The sequence below is a fragment of the Pogona vitticeps genome, chromosome 1 (assembly GCF_051106095.1).
Source record: "Pogona vitticeps strain Pit_001003342236 chromosome 1, PviZW2.1, whole genome shotgun sequence".
In the NCBI taxonomy this organism is placed as follows: Eukaryota; Metazoa; Chordata; class Lepidosauria; order Squamata; family Agamidae; genus Pogona; species Pogona vitticeps.
In genome coordinates, this window is record NC_135783.1 from 204,437,130 (window position 1) to 204,453,140 (window position 16,011).

At 39.5% G+C, this 16,011-nt stretch overlaps 1 protein-coding gene across 3 annotated transcripts in view; it reads left to right on the top strand.

Annotated features, from left to right (window-relative positions):
* The window catches only part of LRP2 (LDL receptor related protein 2), a 194,525-nt gene that overhangs the window by 49,735 nt on the left and 128,779 nt on the right, over positions 1 to 16,011 (top strand). For all 3 annotated transcript variants that reach the window (XM_078394476.1, XM_078394478.1, XM_072981712.2), the window contains exons 3-7: positions 118 to 240; positions 3,184 to 3,300; positions 13,838 to 13,948; positions 14,071 to 14,184; positions 15,632 to 15,748. In XM_078394476.1, coding sequence (XP_078250602.1) covers positions 118 to 240; positions 3,184 to 3,300; positions 13,838 to 13,948; positions 14,071 to 14,184; positions 15,632 to 15,748 — 582 coding nt within the window. The remainder of the gene's footprint in view (positions 1 to 117; positions 241 to 3,183; positions 3,301 to 13,837; positions 13,949 to 14,070; positions 14,185 to 15,631; positions 15,749 to 16,011) is intronic.

The following is a 16,011-nucleotide window of genomic DNA, read 5'->3' on the forward strand; positions in this document are numbered from 1 at the left end:
AGGCACTGCTTGTATTTAAAATGCATTTTATAGGACTAGAGGCATTTTCTGTAGACCAGTGTCTCTCTTTACCTAACATCTAAAGTACTGATTTCAAGTGTTCTTTTTCCGTACCAGCACGACCCACCTGTGGAGGAAGTCAGTTCCAGTGTCACAGTGATGGAGAATGCATCCCTCAGTCCTGGGTATGTGATGATGAGGAAGACTGTGAAGATGGCTCTGATGAACATCAACAGTGCCGTAAGTGATGCTGTTACCATTAATCCTGTCGCTCAGTAGTAGAGCACATATTCTCCATGCAGTAGCTTCAGCCCCTGTTCTCTCAAGGTATACGTTGGGAAAGACCTCTGTCAGAAAGCCTGCAGAGTTGCTGCTGCTCAGAGTTGACAGAACTGAGTTTGATTGCCAGTGCTCTGACTTGGCATAAGGCACCATCTGGCATGTCTTCATGGAGTGAATATTTTTCTTATTTGAATGTTTTTGTCAGATCTATGGTGTAATTCCCATGTAGCCACATGCCACTGGATTTTGTGTCTAATAGTATTATCTGCATTGGTCATTAGCATACATAAAGTTTTTCTTGAAAAAAAAAAGGATGAATCAACTTGTTTCCAATCCATACCACTTGAAGAAGTATTCCATCCATTTAGAATTCATTTGCAATTTTAAGAAAATGAACATTTTAATTTAGCTGTATATTTAAAGACATATTGTTTAATCCTTTTAAAACAGGGAATTATTAATTTCTATATGCATTTTATTTTGAAATATGCTTTTAAAAATGAGTACTGAATTGCTCAATTCACTGAAGTGAAATCTGAAGTGACAGATCTGGAGGATAACTGTCCTGATAAGCACATGAAGCTGGGAAGTGCATTCAGATCAGCTGGTATCAGGATTCCCAAATTCTACCTGATATTCAGAATGGTTACACAACTGCGTTTTAACAATCTTGCATTCTTGCATTATCTTTGTTTTCCCTTGAAATGTTAAGAATGTCCGCTAACCTCACAGTGTGGTTGTGATACACAGAGATGGGTGCAAGGAAGGGCCCTGAACTTTAGGGGCTGGGCAGATTGTATGTGTATTCCATTTATGGCTTTCCGTTAGAAAATATTCAACCTTTCTATCTGTTCTTTAGCATTTATGGGACTAGTTAGGTAAAGTCAAATTCTGCCTGCTGTCTGGGAAATCATTTCCCTAGTTATGAAGCAGGTCAGACTTTGCATCATTGACCAGAAATAAGGCTTTAGTGCCTTTATTATATCTCTCTTTAGAGAGGAGACAAACCTACATTGTCCTTTGACCTGATCCAGCTAATAGTAGTTATATATCTACCAAAAAAAGTCACAAAGGGCAAAATCCAGTAACATTTCTAAGACAAATGTCCCTTTCCTTAGTTTTACATACTGTATCTGCACATTAATACATAGCCTTTTGAAAGTAGCTCTGAATCAATGTTTTTTGTGGGGTAATTTTCAAAAACATGCTGTGTGCAGTCCCTTGAATATCACTCCTCATCAAAATGCATGCCATGCTTTTCGCCTTCAGAGAAGATACTGCACTTTTACACCATAAATCTATTCATTGTACATCTATGAGTGTGTCTTTAGGAACCATGGTATATGTGTCAAAATAAGTACATGAATACACACATTTATAGGCTGCGATCTTGCTGCGATCTTGCTGCTCACTAACGAATACCTTGCAGAGCAGGAGTTGGCCAAGTTCACATGGTTTGGGAGACTAGTAATCCTGAAACTAAGCCACTAAAAAATCCAGCAGCAAACTTCGTTGCTGAATTTTGTTGGGAAAATGGAAAATGGCATTAAATTTTTTTAAGACACACCCATTTACCCAATTTGCTGTTGCATTTCGGCAACAAATCACTGAAACCATCTTGAAGCAAACATTCTTGCTTGCCTAAATGCCTTTGGTGGTTTGCAGATAAAGTTTAGGGGTGTAATTTGCAGCTGAATATCAGCTGCCTGGTTTTGGGGGTGACATGGGGATGAAGCTCTTAGGCTTGGATCCCTTTTATGTAGCATAATATGTCAGCTGGCAAAGATCCTGTTGATTAATGCCTGTTTAAGAATGATGGCATCGCTGGCAGAGAGAGATGACTGGTAGTTAAATAGTTCCTTCTTCAATCCTATAACCAATCTGATTGTGGGCAAACTGGACAAGTTCTAGAATCAAAACAGGAGCTCTTTAATTACCACAGTCTACCACTACCAGGAGGGGAGATTACTGGTAATTAAAGAGTTCCTACTGTAATCCCAGAGTTTGCTTGGTTCAGTGACAGGTTGAGTAATAAATCATGCCTACTATACATGAATGCCCTATTTTTTATGGTTTCTACAGCCTTTACTTAGAGTAAAAGATGCACAGATATAATAAAAACTCTTTGCTTTAGGGAATTTATGGCCTAAGTGAATGGTGACATTTGACATGTAGCTGAGAGGCACAAACAAAGCAAATGACATGAAGCAATTAAAGATAGCTAAATCACCCTAAGATTACATCTTCACTAAACTGTTTCTTCTTCATTTCAATGGGAAATGCTGGAAGGACCTTATCACTGGGGGAAGATAAGTGATAATAAATATTTTTGTAGCTGTTTCATGAGAAATGGGATTGTCGGGATCAAACTCAAGCTCTATAAAATCAGAAATGTGTCCATACGGACAGTTTTACACATGTGTCTGTACTGCGTGCACATGAATTGCACTAATGAACAGGCTCAACCTCTTTTTAATAATGGACCAAGGACTTTGAATTAAGGGATACAACTCAATCAGTATTATGAAATTAGCTCAGAGTGAATATGGATGTAGCAAAGGGTAGCTAAGTTGGCCTTACTTTTCAGGATATGCAGCTCTTCTTTGTGTTCTCACTTTCTTTTGGGGTTTACTTTTTATAGGACATAGTTGAATGCCTACGTAGCATGAAGGGGCACATGATACAGAGGGGGAAATTATTTATTTTTCTGGAGTGAAAGTTATAGAAAAAGGCTAAAAGGGGAAGAATAACAATCTCTCTCTCTCTCTCTCTCTCTCTCTCTCTCTCTCTCTCTCTCTCTCTATATATATATATATATATATATATATATATATATATATATATATATATATATATATATATATATCTCTGATGCACTACTAAATAAACTGTGTCTTGCAGCTGGTCGAACATGTTCCAGTCAGCAGTTTACATGTTCAAATGGGCAGTGTATCCCAAATACATACAGGTGTGATCGAGTGAAGGACTGCACAGATGGAGCAGATGAAAGAGGCTGCCGTGAGTACTTTTCCATCTTTAGCACTAGATTAGATTTCATCTCTCTCGGTAGCTTTTTTAATCAATTTGTAAGATTAAGAGGTTTGCTGATGGACAGAAGTGGCCACAGTATGCTTCTTGTTATCAAATTTTCATTCCAGATTCTTTCATGGATTAGTGTCAATGCGCTCATAGCCGTTTCATTGTTCTGAGACTTATTGACTACACGAGTGCTATGTAGTAGGATATGCTTTATGAGAATCCCTCTCACTTGCTCTTTTGTTTTTCTAATGTTAGGAGAGATTACAGCTCATACTTGGCATTAGCAGTTTCATTGGAAGAAGTAGCAGGTTGCATTGAAGTTTAAGGGAGTTAGGTAAAGGAGAAGGATAAAATAGGAAGTATTTTAAAGACATCTCCTCTCCTGTGAGCAAAACATCAACGTTCAAGAAATCCATTTTTGTATGCAGGTAGAAGAAATAATGGAAATCAAGCCTAATTTTATTTAATTAAAGTTTGTTCTCTGATTATAATGTTGCAAGAAATCCTTTGGATTTGTTTTGTCTCGTGACTTGATATACAAACTAATAGGGTAGGTTTTAAGATTCAGGCAGCAGTATTGAAGTGTTAAGCGTATCAAAGCCAGAGAGCAGAGTCTGGAGGCATCATGAATAAAACTAGCCTACAGTTCTGCTGTCTTTCAGCTCCAGTCTTCTTGGAGTACTTGTTGAATGATGTTGTGAAGAAAAAAAAAAGGGGCCAGTGGCAAGATTGAACAGAAGGTTACATTTTCCAAAGGGACATTTATTGTTCTTTAAAACCGCTCTCTGTTTTTCTGGCATTCTTAACAAATTGTAGTGCTAATGGTGAACTGAAGTTTTTCTTATATGCTGGGAAAAAGGCTGTCACACATCTCACCCACCACAGAAGCAGCCTCAGAATATTTTCTTAGGCAAAGAAAAGATAAATTATAGCAGGATCGGGCCCTTTGGAAGGGTTGTCTGTTTATGACTGATAAACTGACAACAACCTGCCAATCTCCTGGTGAAATCTAGTTTTGCGACATTTGAGGACAGTACTTCAAATATAACAGGGAGAGTTTCCACAAATCCAGAGCCTATAGGATACAGTGCCTATGGCTTCCCCCTTACCATTTTTGTAATTTTTTGCAGTATCATGGTAATGACCTGGGCCTGTCATTTTAAAAAATTCAACCAGGTGAGACATTTGCTGGCTGATGCAGAAAATAGTTGGGTTAATGGATACAGAGACCCAAATGCTTTCAACCTTGGCTAAAACAGAATGAAGATTAGATCAGGGTCAGATCAAATAACATGGCACATGCTGTTTTAGCTGGGATTTCTCACATGTCTGCCTTATAGGATTATAATAGTCTGTTCTGAATCAGACACAAGAAGGCAAAATGCTGTTGGTTTCGTTCTGATTGTGGCCCTGGAAGTAATTAATTTAAATTAATTTAAAGCTTCCTATTTCCCCAGCCCCCATTTTGGCATCTGAGGCTCCCTGGTACTTCTTTTTGCCCCGAGAAAGCCTTTGGCAGCTTCAGAATGGGTGATCATTGCTACTGGTGGGATTGGGACTGCTGGTGGGGATCCATCAATGATTTTTTTACTTTAAGCACTTCCTATTCCAAAGCCTCTCCAAGCTTCCTCGGCACAAAGGGGGATACTAAGGAGCCTCAGAACCTGAAATGGGTAAATAGGAAGGTTCAAATTAATTTAAATCCATCACTTTTGGTGTCGTGATCTGGTTTAGGTGGTGAAAATTTATGTAATGGGATTTTGCCCAGAGAAAAGTGCAAATGCACATTGTCTGAAAATCTAATATGGTCCAACCAGGATAAGCTCGAAATGTCTTACTCTCTTAAGGTGGGCGTTCCCTGGAACAAGCTCCACTGAAATAAATGGGAGCATTATTTGAGCTCTACCAGTGTCTTACATACAGTAGCTCCTGCTTATTCAGATGGGAGTGTGCATAGAAGAAACCCCCCATAAATTGTACCATGTAAGTCAGATTTGTTTGCCAAAGTGCACCTCCTGAGATAATGTCCTTTGTCATAATCCCTAATATGAACTGCTCTGGATTAGAGATGAACATGGCGGTTTATTCCAGTTTGTTTTTTGGTTGAACAGGTAGGTGTTCATCACTTCCTAGCTCCACCCCCTCCAGCAGGTGCCCACTCAAAGGCAGTGGCCCAGAGGAGCACTAGATCAAACTGGAGCAAGTCCAGAGGAAGGCTACAAGGACGATCAGAGAACTGGAAACCAAGCCTTATGAGGAAAGATTGGAAGAACTGGGCAAGTTTAGCCTTGAGGAAAGGAGACTTGAGGGGAGCACTTTTCAAATGACTGGAAGGTGCAGAGGAAGGACAGGATCTGTTCTTGATCATCCCAGAGTGCAGGACCCATAATAATGGGCTTAAGCTACAGGAAGCCAGATTTAGACTATATACCAGAAAAAAAACTTCGTAACTATTGGAGCAGTATGACATGGAACCACTGACCTCGAGAGATGGTGGGTGCTCCAACACTGGAGATATTCAAGAGAAAATTGACAACCATCTGTCAGATCTGCTTTGATTTGGATTCCCACATTGAGCAGGGGGTTGGACTCAATGCCCTTAAAGGCCCTTCCAACTCAATTATTCTATGATTCTATGATACATGTAAGTAGGTCCAAGAAACCTGGGACTGTAGGGATGTTTCCCAGAGATGTGACATGCGTGATGCAAGTCGTGCATGGTACCTCAGCAGAATAGGGAGGTAATCTACTTTAAATTAGATGAGAACAACATGCATGATTGATCAGTTTAACTTCAATTTGATCACAAACTACTTTGGAGAAAAGAATAATTAGTATACAAAGACAGAGAAAGAAGAAGGGAAATTAATATTCTCTGCTGTAGCTGTCCAGGACTGTCAGACAAGAGAGTGTACAGTACTAGAAGCCCTTAGTGGCAAATTCTGTGTGCACCATTGAACTATAAATGTTAATATTTCATAGGGTGGAAACATGGCAGTCATAGCGGTTATCAAAGTGCTATAACTATATAGTGTAGATACACTCTGGATATACAAGGTAATATATCTATCTGAAACAACTGAGGCACTGATGAGATTCCAGATAGAAGGGAATGAGAGAAAACACTTCTGGCCTTAGAAAGGTGAACTAGGCAACAGAGGAAGAGAGGAAGAGTGCTAAAAAGAATAATGGAAAATGGACTTGGGGGCTAAGCATGGGTGTGTGTAACATCAGGTCTGCTCTCAATGAATTCCATGACTGGAGAAAGCCAGCAACAGCATATCAGAACTGTCATTTAATCCAGACCAAATATGAAGTTTCATTCAGACCCAAGATGGAGATTGTAGTCATTGCTAGGTGTGCAGGTAGTAAACTGCACCTACTAATGTTGTATTGATTGTTGGTAGATGATACACGTAGGTCAATTTTGTGATATCTTCCTCAGTATTATCTGCAACTCCCTTGTTTTTTTTTTTCCTGCTCTGGACCCAAGTGGATACTCATGTCTAGGAATTAGCATGACGCTATCAAAAACACAGGACACAGACCACATGTGTACTGTCATGGCTGTGTTTTTTTGGCATCGTGTGTTTAATTTAGATGTCCATTTCCTGTGAAATCCATTAAGCCAGTCTGCCATTGCTTTAAGGTGATGGATATTTTGCACAGCTGCCTTGAAGTGAGAGACCTACTGTTAATTCTTGATTTCAATTGAGTAATCCTTGCACATTAAACCTTGGGATTGTTAAAGAGTGGCCTACCCAGTCCTCAGTAGAGGAAACACTTTGTGTCTTTCAACAGCAACCGCTAATGCTACCTGTTGAGTTGGTGTTGACAAACCTTCTTAACAGAAGGCTGCCTTTAAGCATTAAGATATTGACGTTAGACTAATTGTGAGAAACTTAAAGCTAGCGAATTTCAAAAGTATAGCAGTGTAGTGGAAGGCATACAGTTTGATTAAAACTGATTCAAGCAACATAACTGTCCTTTATAGCCTTCTTACTGCTTTAGTTCAGAGGGTATTTAATATGGCAGTGTTTCAGGCTCTGGGAAAAATCTGTCAGTTCATAAATTTACCAGTGTAATAAAGCACAGTTCGCAGCTCAGCTCATAATTTTAGAAAGTTGAGAGAAATACTCTATTGCAGTACTTCATAGCAAGATCTTCCCCAAAGCAACCAGAGATGAGAGTGGCTGGGAGAGTGAATAAATTGCCCTTGCAAAAGCCACGGGCTGGTTTCATTTGTAACATTTGCCAGAAGTGGGAGCAGATTTTTTTTTAATATGCCAAAATGTAGCTTTAATTATAGCATGGGAAGTTTTTTATTAAAACATTAAAGTAATGAGTTACTGCTGAAATCTCTCTGAAAGCAAAGATATACAGAATATAAAGAATCTGTCAAGCAGTGTTTACTTGTAAAGGGTTTAGTGCACGAGGTGTGGAAGATCCAGGAGATCATAAATTGGTCCTTATCAGAGTGGATTACACCCTTGACACAAATTATAATAATGATCCACTAACTTGCAGATTTTTGAATAGATGGAGAAGTGGAATCCTATCATCATTTCCTTGAATTCCAAAGCCGTGTTTTACTACACCCTATGCTAAAAAGTTAGGGTTTTTTCCCCTCCAGAAACTGCTTTGTGCAACAAAAGTCATTTTATAGATGTCTCCTTTCTATGATTTTAAACTGTGTCTTCTTAATACACAATTGATTTTACCTTTCTTTTTGTCTGAAATGATTGTGAAAATGTGAAGGGGAATAATCTTTAAAAGGCCTTTACATGTGGAGTTCTGGTTAAGATAGCACTCGAATGTGAGGTAGCAACTGGAATGTGAACTCTAGAGCCTTCACTGATTCCATCAGATGAATTTCCAGCTGATAAGGTGTTGGTTGTTTTCTTTTTTAATTTCCTTTTGACTTTTGCTCTGCCTTTCCAGCTAAAGCAGGGGGTGGAGGGATTGTCTTAATCTCTGCTTTGAAGCAAGTGGTGCCCTCGGGGCTCTGCCCCATCTGATGATGCTTAGGAATAGAAGGCAAGGAGGTGCCTAGAGAGATACCAGAAGCTCAGGGCAGTGAAGTGTTACAAATCCAGCCAGCTTAGCTGACAGCATTCTCTCTCTGTTGCAGTCAGTCTCAGCAGATGTGAGTCCCATCTATTGTGTTTTTCAACCTTGCAAAACTGTAGCTACTTGTTTTTGTTGTTGTTATGTACTTTCAAGTTGCATTTGAGGTTTGGAGACGGGAGGTGCATAAAGGAAACTTGCATTTTTGGGTTCTCCTGGGGGTGCCTCTTTCATTTTTGTGTTTTTTTTCATGCATTGGTCCTTTCATTTAACATGAAAAGGGGCCACCTCTTTTGAGTTATTTCATTTTAGTTTACCCCATTCATGTTTTCTGGCACTAGGCCAAAAAACCCTCCAAGAACCTTCAAAAAAGACTCCTAAAAAGTCTGCTCTAAATTGAGTCTGCTCCAAAGAAAACGGGTCTGTTCCAGAAGCAGGCAACAGCGTGCAAGCAGCAATTCCTACTATGCAAAACAGCCCCCCAAGCCCCACCAAAATATGCAGCTTTAACAAAATGAACACACAATAAATTTACAAAATAACATTTAAAAAATTAAAAGAGGGAAAGTACACTCACACAAGGGGAAAATAAACACAGACACCCCCCTCCCCCAAACCAAGGAAGGCCAAAAATATAGTACAACCTAAACCTTTCCAAGACAAAACTTCTAGAAGGTAGATACATTTCTCCACAGAAATTGGGGTGAGGGGAATCCAAAAAGTAATCACAAGGAGGGACGCTGGCAGAGAAGAACAAAACAATGAAAAGGAAAAGATCAGTGATGGAGGCACAGAGGAAGGCAGTATAACAGGCAGGCAGCACAATCCAAGATGGTGGGCTCCAGAAACTCACACATCCATAAGGAACAATTGAAGCAAATGAAGAACACTCCTCCTGGGGGCCTAACCAATCCGGGCCCATTTAGTAGTAGGCATCCTTCAGTCTCGAAAGACTATGGTAACGTGCTCTGTATGGAGGGCTTGGAACAGCGTCTAGTGTGGCTGAGGAGGCCGATTCGAGAGTGACAATCCCTTCCACACTGAAGACAAACACAATCTGTCCCCTGTCCAGCTTCCTGTTTTTGCTGCTTTTGTGACTTCCTTTTTGCCTCGGCCTGCTGGACAAGGGTCTCTTCAAATTGGGAGAGGCCGTGATGCAACGCCTGCCTCCAGGCTGAATGCTCAGATGTCAGAGTTTCCCATCTGTTGAGGTCTATTCCTAATGCCTTCAGATCCCGCTTGCAGATATCCTTGTATCGCAGCTGTGGTCTCCCTCTGGGGCGATTTCCCTGCACTGCCCATTTACTGATCAGAAATTTTAACTCAATTTTGCTGTACAGATGCAACATTAGATTTTATTTTGTACAATTATACAGACAGTGAAGGGCTCTGCTCAAAGGTTGTATGCAGATGGGCAGATTTCATAGGAACTATTCACAAATTTGTGAGCTTTATGACTGAGAGGAGTAAGGGAACCCCATTGTTTTGGCAAGAAATCTACAGCACAAGTAGATACTACCTGCTAGCACAGACCTGGGCAAAATGCGGCCCTCCAGATGTTGCTGAACTGCAACTCCCGGCAATCCTCACGATTGGCTGTGTGGGCTAGGATTGCTGGGAGTTGCAGTTCAGCAACATCTGGAGGGCCGCATTTTGCCCAGGTCTGTAAATAGCAGATTATGTTCTTGATTTTGGGGAAAAGCATCACTCCTTGACCCTCTTTTCTGATTGGTGTTGTTTGTGTGTGTTTGTGTGTGGGGAATTATTTGTAAACCTCTTCTGATTCCTGTTAAGGAACATCTCTTCCAACGTTGTTTTCTTCCGGGTACTGACATAAGGAGATGCCAATAAAGAAGTTACAATTGTTTTTTTCTTTCCAAATATGTTTTTTTTTTTAAAACGAACAATAGTTACCAAGCTGTTTTTGTTTGATGCAAAGCAATGTTCATTTGCCGTGGAAGTCACCAGTCTCTCCCTCCAAAAACAGCCAGGCTAAACAGATGTACAGTAAGTAGCTGATTTGCTTCAGGAGAGTTGGAAGAGCCGTTATTCTAGCTGGGAATTGTTTTAAGTGGCACAGCAGATAAACACCCTGTTTCTGAATGAAGTATGATATTTCATAGACCAGTCAAATGCACAATGCTCCTGGTATTAACTCAGCAGTTATACACAAAGAAAAATGGAATGAACAGATTCAAAGGCACAGTCCATTTTACTGCTAATGGGATTAACAGCAAGGGGAAAAAACCTACTCATGCAAAGGCAAAAATAAACATCAAAGCAGTGTTTCAGTTCCAGACTGATTAATTAGTGTATTGAAGCTGTTTGTGCTTCATAAAAATAACAGTTTTCTTTCCAATTATATAAATGTATTGCTGCAGGTTACAATCCCAGCTATTTCCCCTTCAAGAAATTTACAGTTAAAAACTCTGCTAAATTTTTAAGAAGACAGAAAGCATTCAGAAGACAACACCCACCTCTCAGCTTTAGAAAGTACAGTTCTCTTTTCCTTATGGTTAGCGTCTACAGTTTGTATAGGTACTATTTTTATCACACCATTTTTAATAACACTCTTTAAAAAGTATAACTGGAAGCCTGAAATGCCAGTTCTTTAGCAGATGTAATCTGTGTTGAAGAAAAGAGGAAAGGAATCAACAAAAGAGAAGATAGCAGAAAATATGGGTTTGCACAATATATACATATACTATGTGATGTATATAGGTGCAGATTTTAAAAGATTACAGACACTTAAATGATTTGTGATTTAACATATACAGTGCAATTTATTGTAATAGGTAGGACATCAACCTGTCAGTCACTTGATCCTGTCTGCTAATTATTGATGGACAACTCAATCGCACGGAAAGCCTTTCCTGATTGAGCATCTTCTCCACACATATTTTGCCCTTCAATGAGTGAATGTTTTAGATCTTATAGCTGTCATATTGCCATATGTTTCACTTTGATTTTGTGGAGTGCTGTAGTACAGTAATTCCTCTCACAGTGAGGGTGCAGTCACACCAGCAAAATGTTTCCTAGTTATTCCTTGTAAATTTTGACCCTTTTTTGAGGGGAGGTGTCAGATGATGAAAGGCCATTATCGATTGTTTTGTCCCCCTGCTATGTGCTATCTCCACATCAGATCCAGCCCACTGGGAGACTACTACTATATTTGTTCTGTGTTTCATTGCACAATACAACCGACATCCCATTCATTTCCTGTGCATCTGGAGTGCAGCCCCACCTCCCTCACCTGCTGTTGTTTGACTCCCACAATTTTTTAAAAAATCAATTTTCAAACAGGAATGTTGTTATGTTGATATATATTTCTGTCAAATACAGAGCATCAACCCTCCTACTATCTTTTGACCACCACTGTAGTGTGCTATAGTTTCACAGATGGTAACAAAACCTGGGAATCAGAAGAAATGGCCCAGATCAGTATGTGGCCAGCAAGGCATTGCACCACCCAGACATCAATGCATCCAATTTTTTTTTTAAAAAGGGAAGTGGGCAGAGAAAGGCACAAGAAAAGGAAGGGGATATGTCCTGCTCAAGGGGAGTAGACAAATGTAGCGCATCTAATTCACCCCAAAAAAGCAGAATGGTTAATAAACGTATGGACTACTATCAGAGGATATATGCCATGTGACAACAATGTGATTATACAGGAAGCAGAAGAGGCGAGAAGGAAGGGGGGCATTTCTCTTGTGTGACTGTGGTCTGAGATGATGCTATCAGAATTTGCTACCAGCTATAAAAAAAAGCATGTTCCCTTATGTAGATCATATAGCAGTTAAATGAAAACTAGTGATACATCTATTTTTTTTTTAAAGGCAATATGTTTATTGTTGTAGATAGTCTGTGTGGCTGGCACAAGCGAGGATATCACCAGTGGCAAACAATGCTAGACGTTTTTGCTTGTTGGACATATAATTAATAAAAGTTCACAGTTTGTTTGTTTGTTTGTTTGTTTATTTATTTATTTTGGCTTCCTGTGAACTGTAGTTTCTGCATGACGATGAAGGTGTGGCTGAAGAATGTGCTAATGAAGCATTTCTGTAGCACTGTCTGAGACTCTGTATACGTGCCACTGTCTATGATGCAGCGAGCAGCTGTTGCAGTATTGTCAAGATAATCTCATTAGCCCTTAATGACTAGCTGTCCTTGACGATTATCCTGCCATCTTCTCCTAAGGTTCTACTGCTGTTCCTTTACATTCATTTAGGAAATGAATTAAAAACACAATTGGGAATGGTGACCTTTCACCTAAATTGAAAAGAAATAGCAGAAGATGAGCTTTTTATTATTTTAAAATTCAAAGATAAGTTTTTGAAAAGGATGAAACTTCTTGGAATTCTTCCCCTCCCCCACCTTTCAAATTAATGGGTTGTGAGAAAGAGTCTTGTAAAATGAAGCAATTGTAATTACAAGCAAGTGGAATCATGTCTACTTTTTGGAGAATTTGAAGAAAAAAAAATAAGGAGAGGTGAATTACAGTACAGATTCTCCCAGTTATTTGAACATGGAAAATTCTTGTTTAAAGAGGCTTGAACCTCGTCACTGAAAAAAAAAATCCAACTGTGAGAGTATCTATGGATCTCCATTTTGTCAGAAAAAAATTCCCTGTGGTAGTGAGAAGGCTTGGGCTGAAAGCTCAGGGGGTAGAATCATCTATTAGCTTCTTCCTTGAAGACTTTTGAGGAAGACAAAAATAATTTCGAAAGCTGACTTAAGTATTTCAAAACTATTTAGAATACTGTATATTTATTTTAGGGAATACTCATCTTTGCCTTGTTACTGTTTCTACGTATTTTACTTCAGAGTACAGTATTTGCCTGAATGGATAGATTATTCAGGACAGTGAAAACAGAGAGAAATAATTTTAAAAACTGATTATGACCCAAAGCAACCTTCCAGATGTGTCCGACTATCACTGCAGTCATTCCCAGACTGTGGCCTGAGAGGAAAGCTGGTGAAAGACTATTGTCAGCACGGATGTCCATTATTTCTACATGTTGCATGAAGAAAAGGAAATTAAATGTAAAGTTTAGTTTAGAGTTGAGCAGAGTTTAGACTTCTGTTTATGTTTTTACATGAGATTTACCAGCCAGAGCCAGGTACAAGGTAATGGCCTGGGCAACTGCATATACCGTAAGAAGGAAGAATCATGCTCAGCCTTGGAATTTCTGGCCATTACAGGAACCAAGTTTGCAAAGTTCTTCACAGAAAAAAAAAAACATTCCTGATTTTCTCTCAAGTGTTTTTGTTAGCCTAATTAAGAAGAAAGGGGAAGCTTATTAGTTGTTGTTGCTAGATCATTGAGAGTCAAGACCCTACTATAGATCACCCAGACAAACTCCCAGTAGATCTTCGTGTCCCTCCTGCCCAGCTGCTAGTCCTGCCAGGTCACTCTGACACATTGAAGTAAAGACTCTTTCTCTTGCAGAGTACCCAACATGTGACCAGTTATCTTGTTCCAATGGAGCCTGTTTTAATGCAAGCCAGCACTGCGATGGCAAGGTGGACTGCAGAGATGCCTCTGATGAAGCCAACTGTAGTAAGTACCCATTGCATTTGCTCAGTCTGAACAACTGACATATGCAGTCTTAGGTACATATAATAAGTTAAATGCTGGAACCTGTTTCTGGGACATCTTCTTACTGCCTTCATTCCTTTCAGCTCACGGATGTTCCAGTGCTCAGTTTCAGTGTGGAAATGGAGAATGTATCCCCCGAGCCTTTGTTTGTGACCATGATGACGACTGTGGGGACAGGAGCGATGAAAATTCCTGCAGTACGTTGATTTTCACTTTGATTTTTTTTTCCATTTCCTTTCAAATCCAATAATGAACTCCCTTAAAATACCAGAAGATTTTATCTTGTTCGTTGCACTGGCTTTTTGGATTGTTTCCTGGTTTAAACTTTGGGTGTACTTATACGTTGTGCAGGGCGATCTCCATTTAAAATAGCTTTGGCATGTGCACATTTGGATTAGTCACACAGATTGACTGATTGTTGTAGAAATACTTTGAATGCACACCCAAGTTGAGTTTTATTAAGCAGCTAATATACTGTTTAGAAAAGATCAGATAGCTTTGTCAGCAGTGGAGCATGGACATGGCCGTTTGAAGGTTGGATACACAGTGAAGATGGCAAAACGCATTGGTAGCTTTCTCATCGTTGAGATAAACCACAGAATCCGCCTTGTGCTAATGCTGCTTTTGTTAGGCTAGCCAACAAAGGCACAAGTACCTGTACATAGATTTTTGTGTGTTTTTTTAAATTAGCCTAATAAACGTATTACTATACTTACAGCATAGATAATAGTATAGGCCCACAATCCTAGATGAGTGTCAGGGCATCTCAATATTCATCAAATTAAGCATATTTAATGTGAAGTATATATTTTCTTATCATAGTGGTTCAGAATTCTAGGCTCCTCTCCTAGGTAATCACTTGTATATTGGGAAAAGAGAAGCAATGACACTGCCAAAAAGAAAACAGAGCATTTCATAATTTAGATGTTAAATTTAAATGTATTGTTGCTGATACAGAAACAATACTATGATTTTAAAAGAAGTATAATATATCTCATTGTCATGACAAAAACTATGAGCAGGTGATATGTGTGTTATCTTGGTGGCTGATGGGCAAATGCAAGGTTCCTGCTCTTCTTTCTTACTATGTTTTTTTTTAATCCTTCAACCAGATTTGGATTAGATTGCTCTTCAGAGGACTGTGTTTTGTAAAGCGGGATCCATCCTAGCACTTTCTATTCATCTACTAGGAGACAGGTTTCTTTGAAGGAAGATTTGGCTAGGGATATCTCTCTGTTGCCTCCCTAAAGCCAACTTTTCTCTTGCCTCTCTATTGAATAGCCATGTCTGCTCTACTCATTTCATGTAGTTTTGATTCAGTTTCCCCATCTTACAGAGCAGGCAGGGAATAAAAGTGAACCAAATTATAGCAATGAGTGCTGAGACTTGCTGGGCTGAGCTTGCTCTTGTTAGTTTTATTTTCACTTAAACATATTTTGGGTCAAGAGGATCCCTTAGACATTGGCATGTGCAGACCTTTTGTTCCTGAGTAATAGACATTTGCGTACCCAGCATGCTGGGGGTGGGGGGTGGGGGGTGTTGCTTGCATAATTACATTGTAAACCACCCATGGGGTGTTTTAGTGCTGTCGGGTGGTATATCATTCGAAACAACAACAATAACATTTGTTATTCTCTTCCTCAGCTTATGCAACTTGTAAAGGGAATTTCTACACTTGCCCAAGTGGCCGCTGTATTCATCAGAGCTGGATTTGTGATGGTGATGATGACTGCGAAGATAATGACGATGAAATAGGCTGTGGTAAGTAAGGAAATCAAGTAGCTTCAGTAACCCCTTTTGCAAATAAAATCTTTACAACTGTCCTTGTTGAACTTCAAACATTGTTGGGCTCTGGCAAATTTCCTCGTTTGGGCTTGGATCATGAACCAGCCCTGGTTGAACAACAGGATTCGCCAAACGTCTTACATCTTCTTCTAGAATTTATTGGTGGTGGCAGTGGAGAAACACTTTTATTAATATGGTTTTTTGAAAGACTTAAGTTTGAAGTGCAGTTCAGGATATAA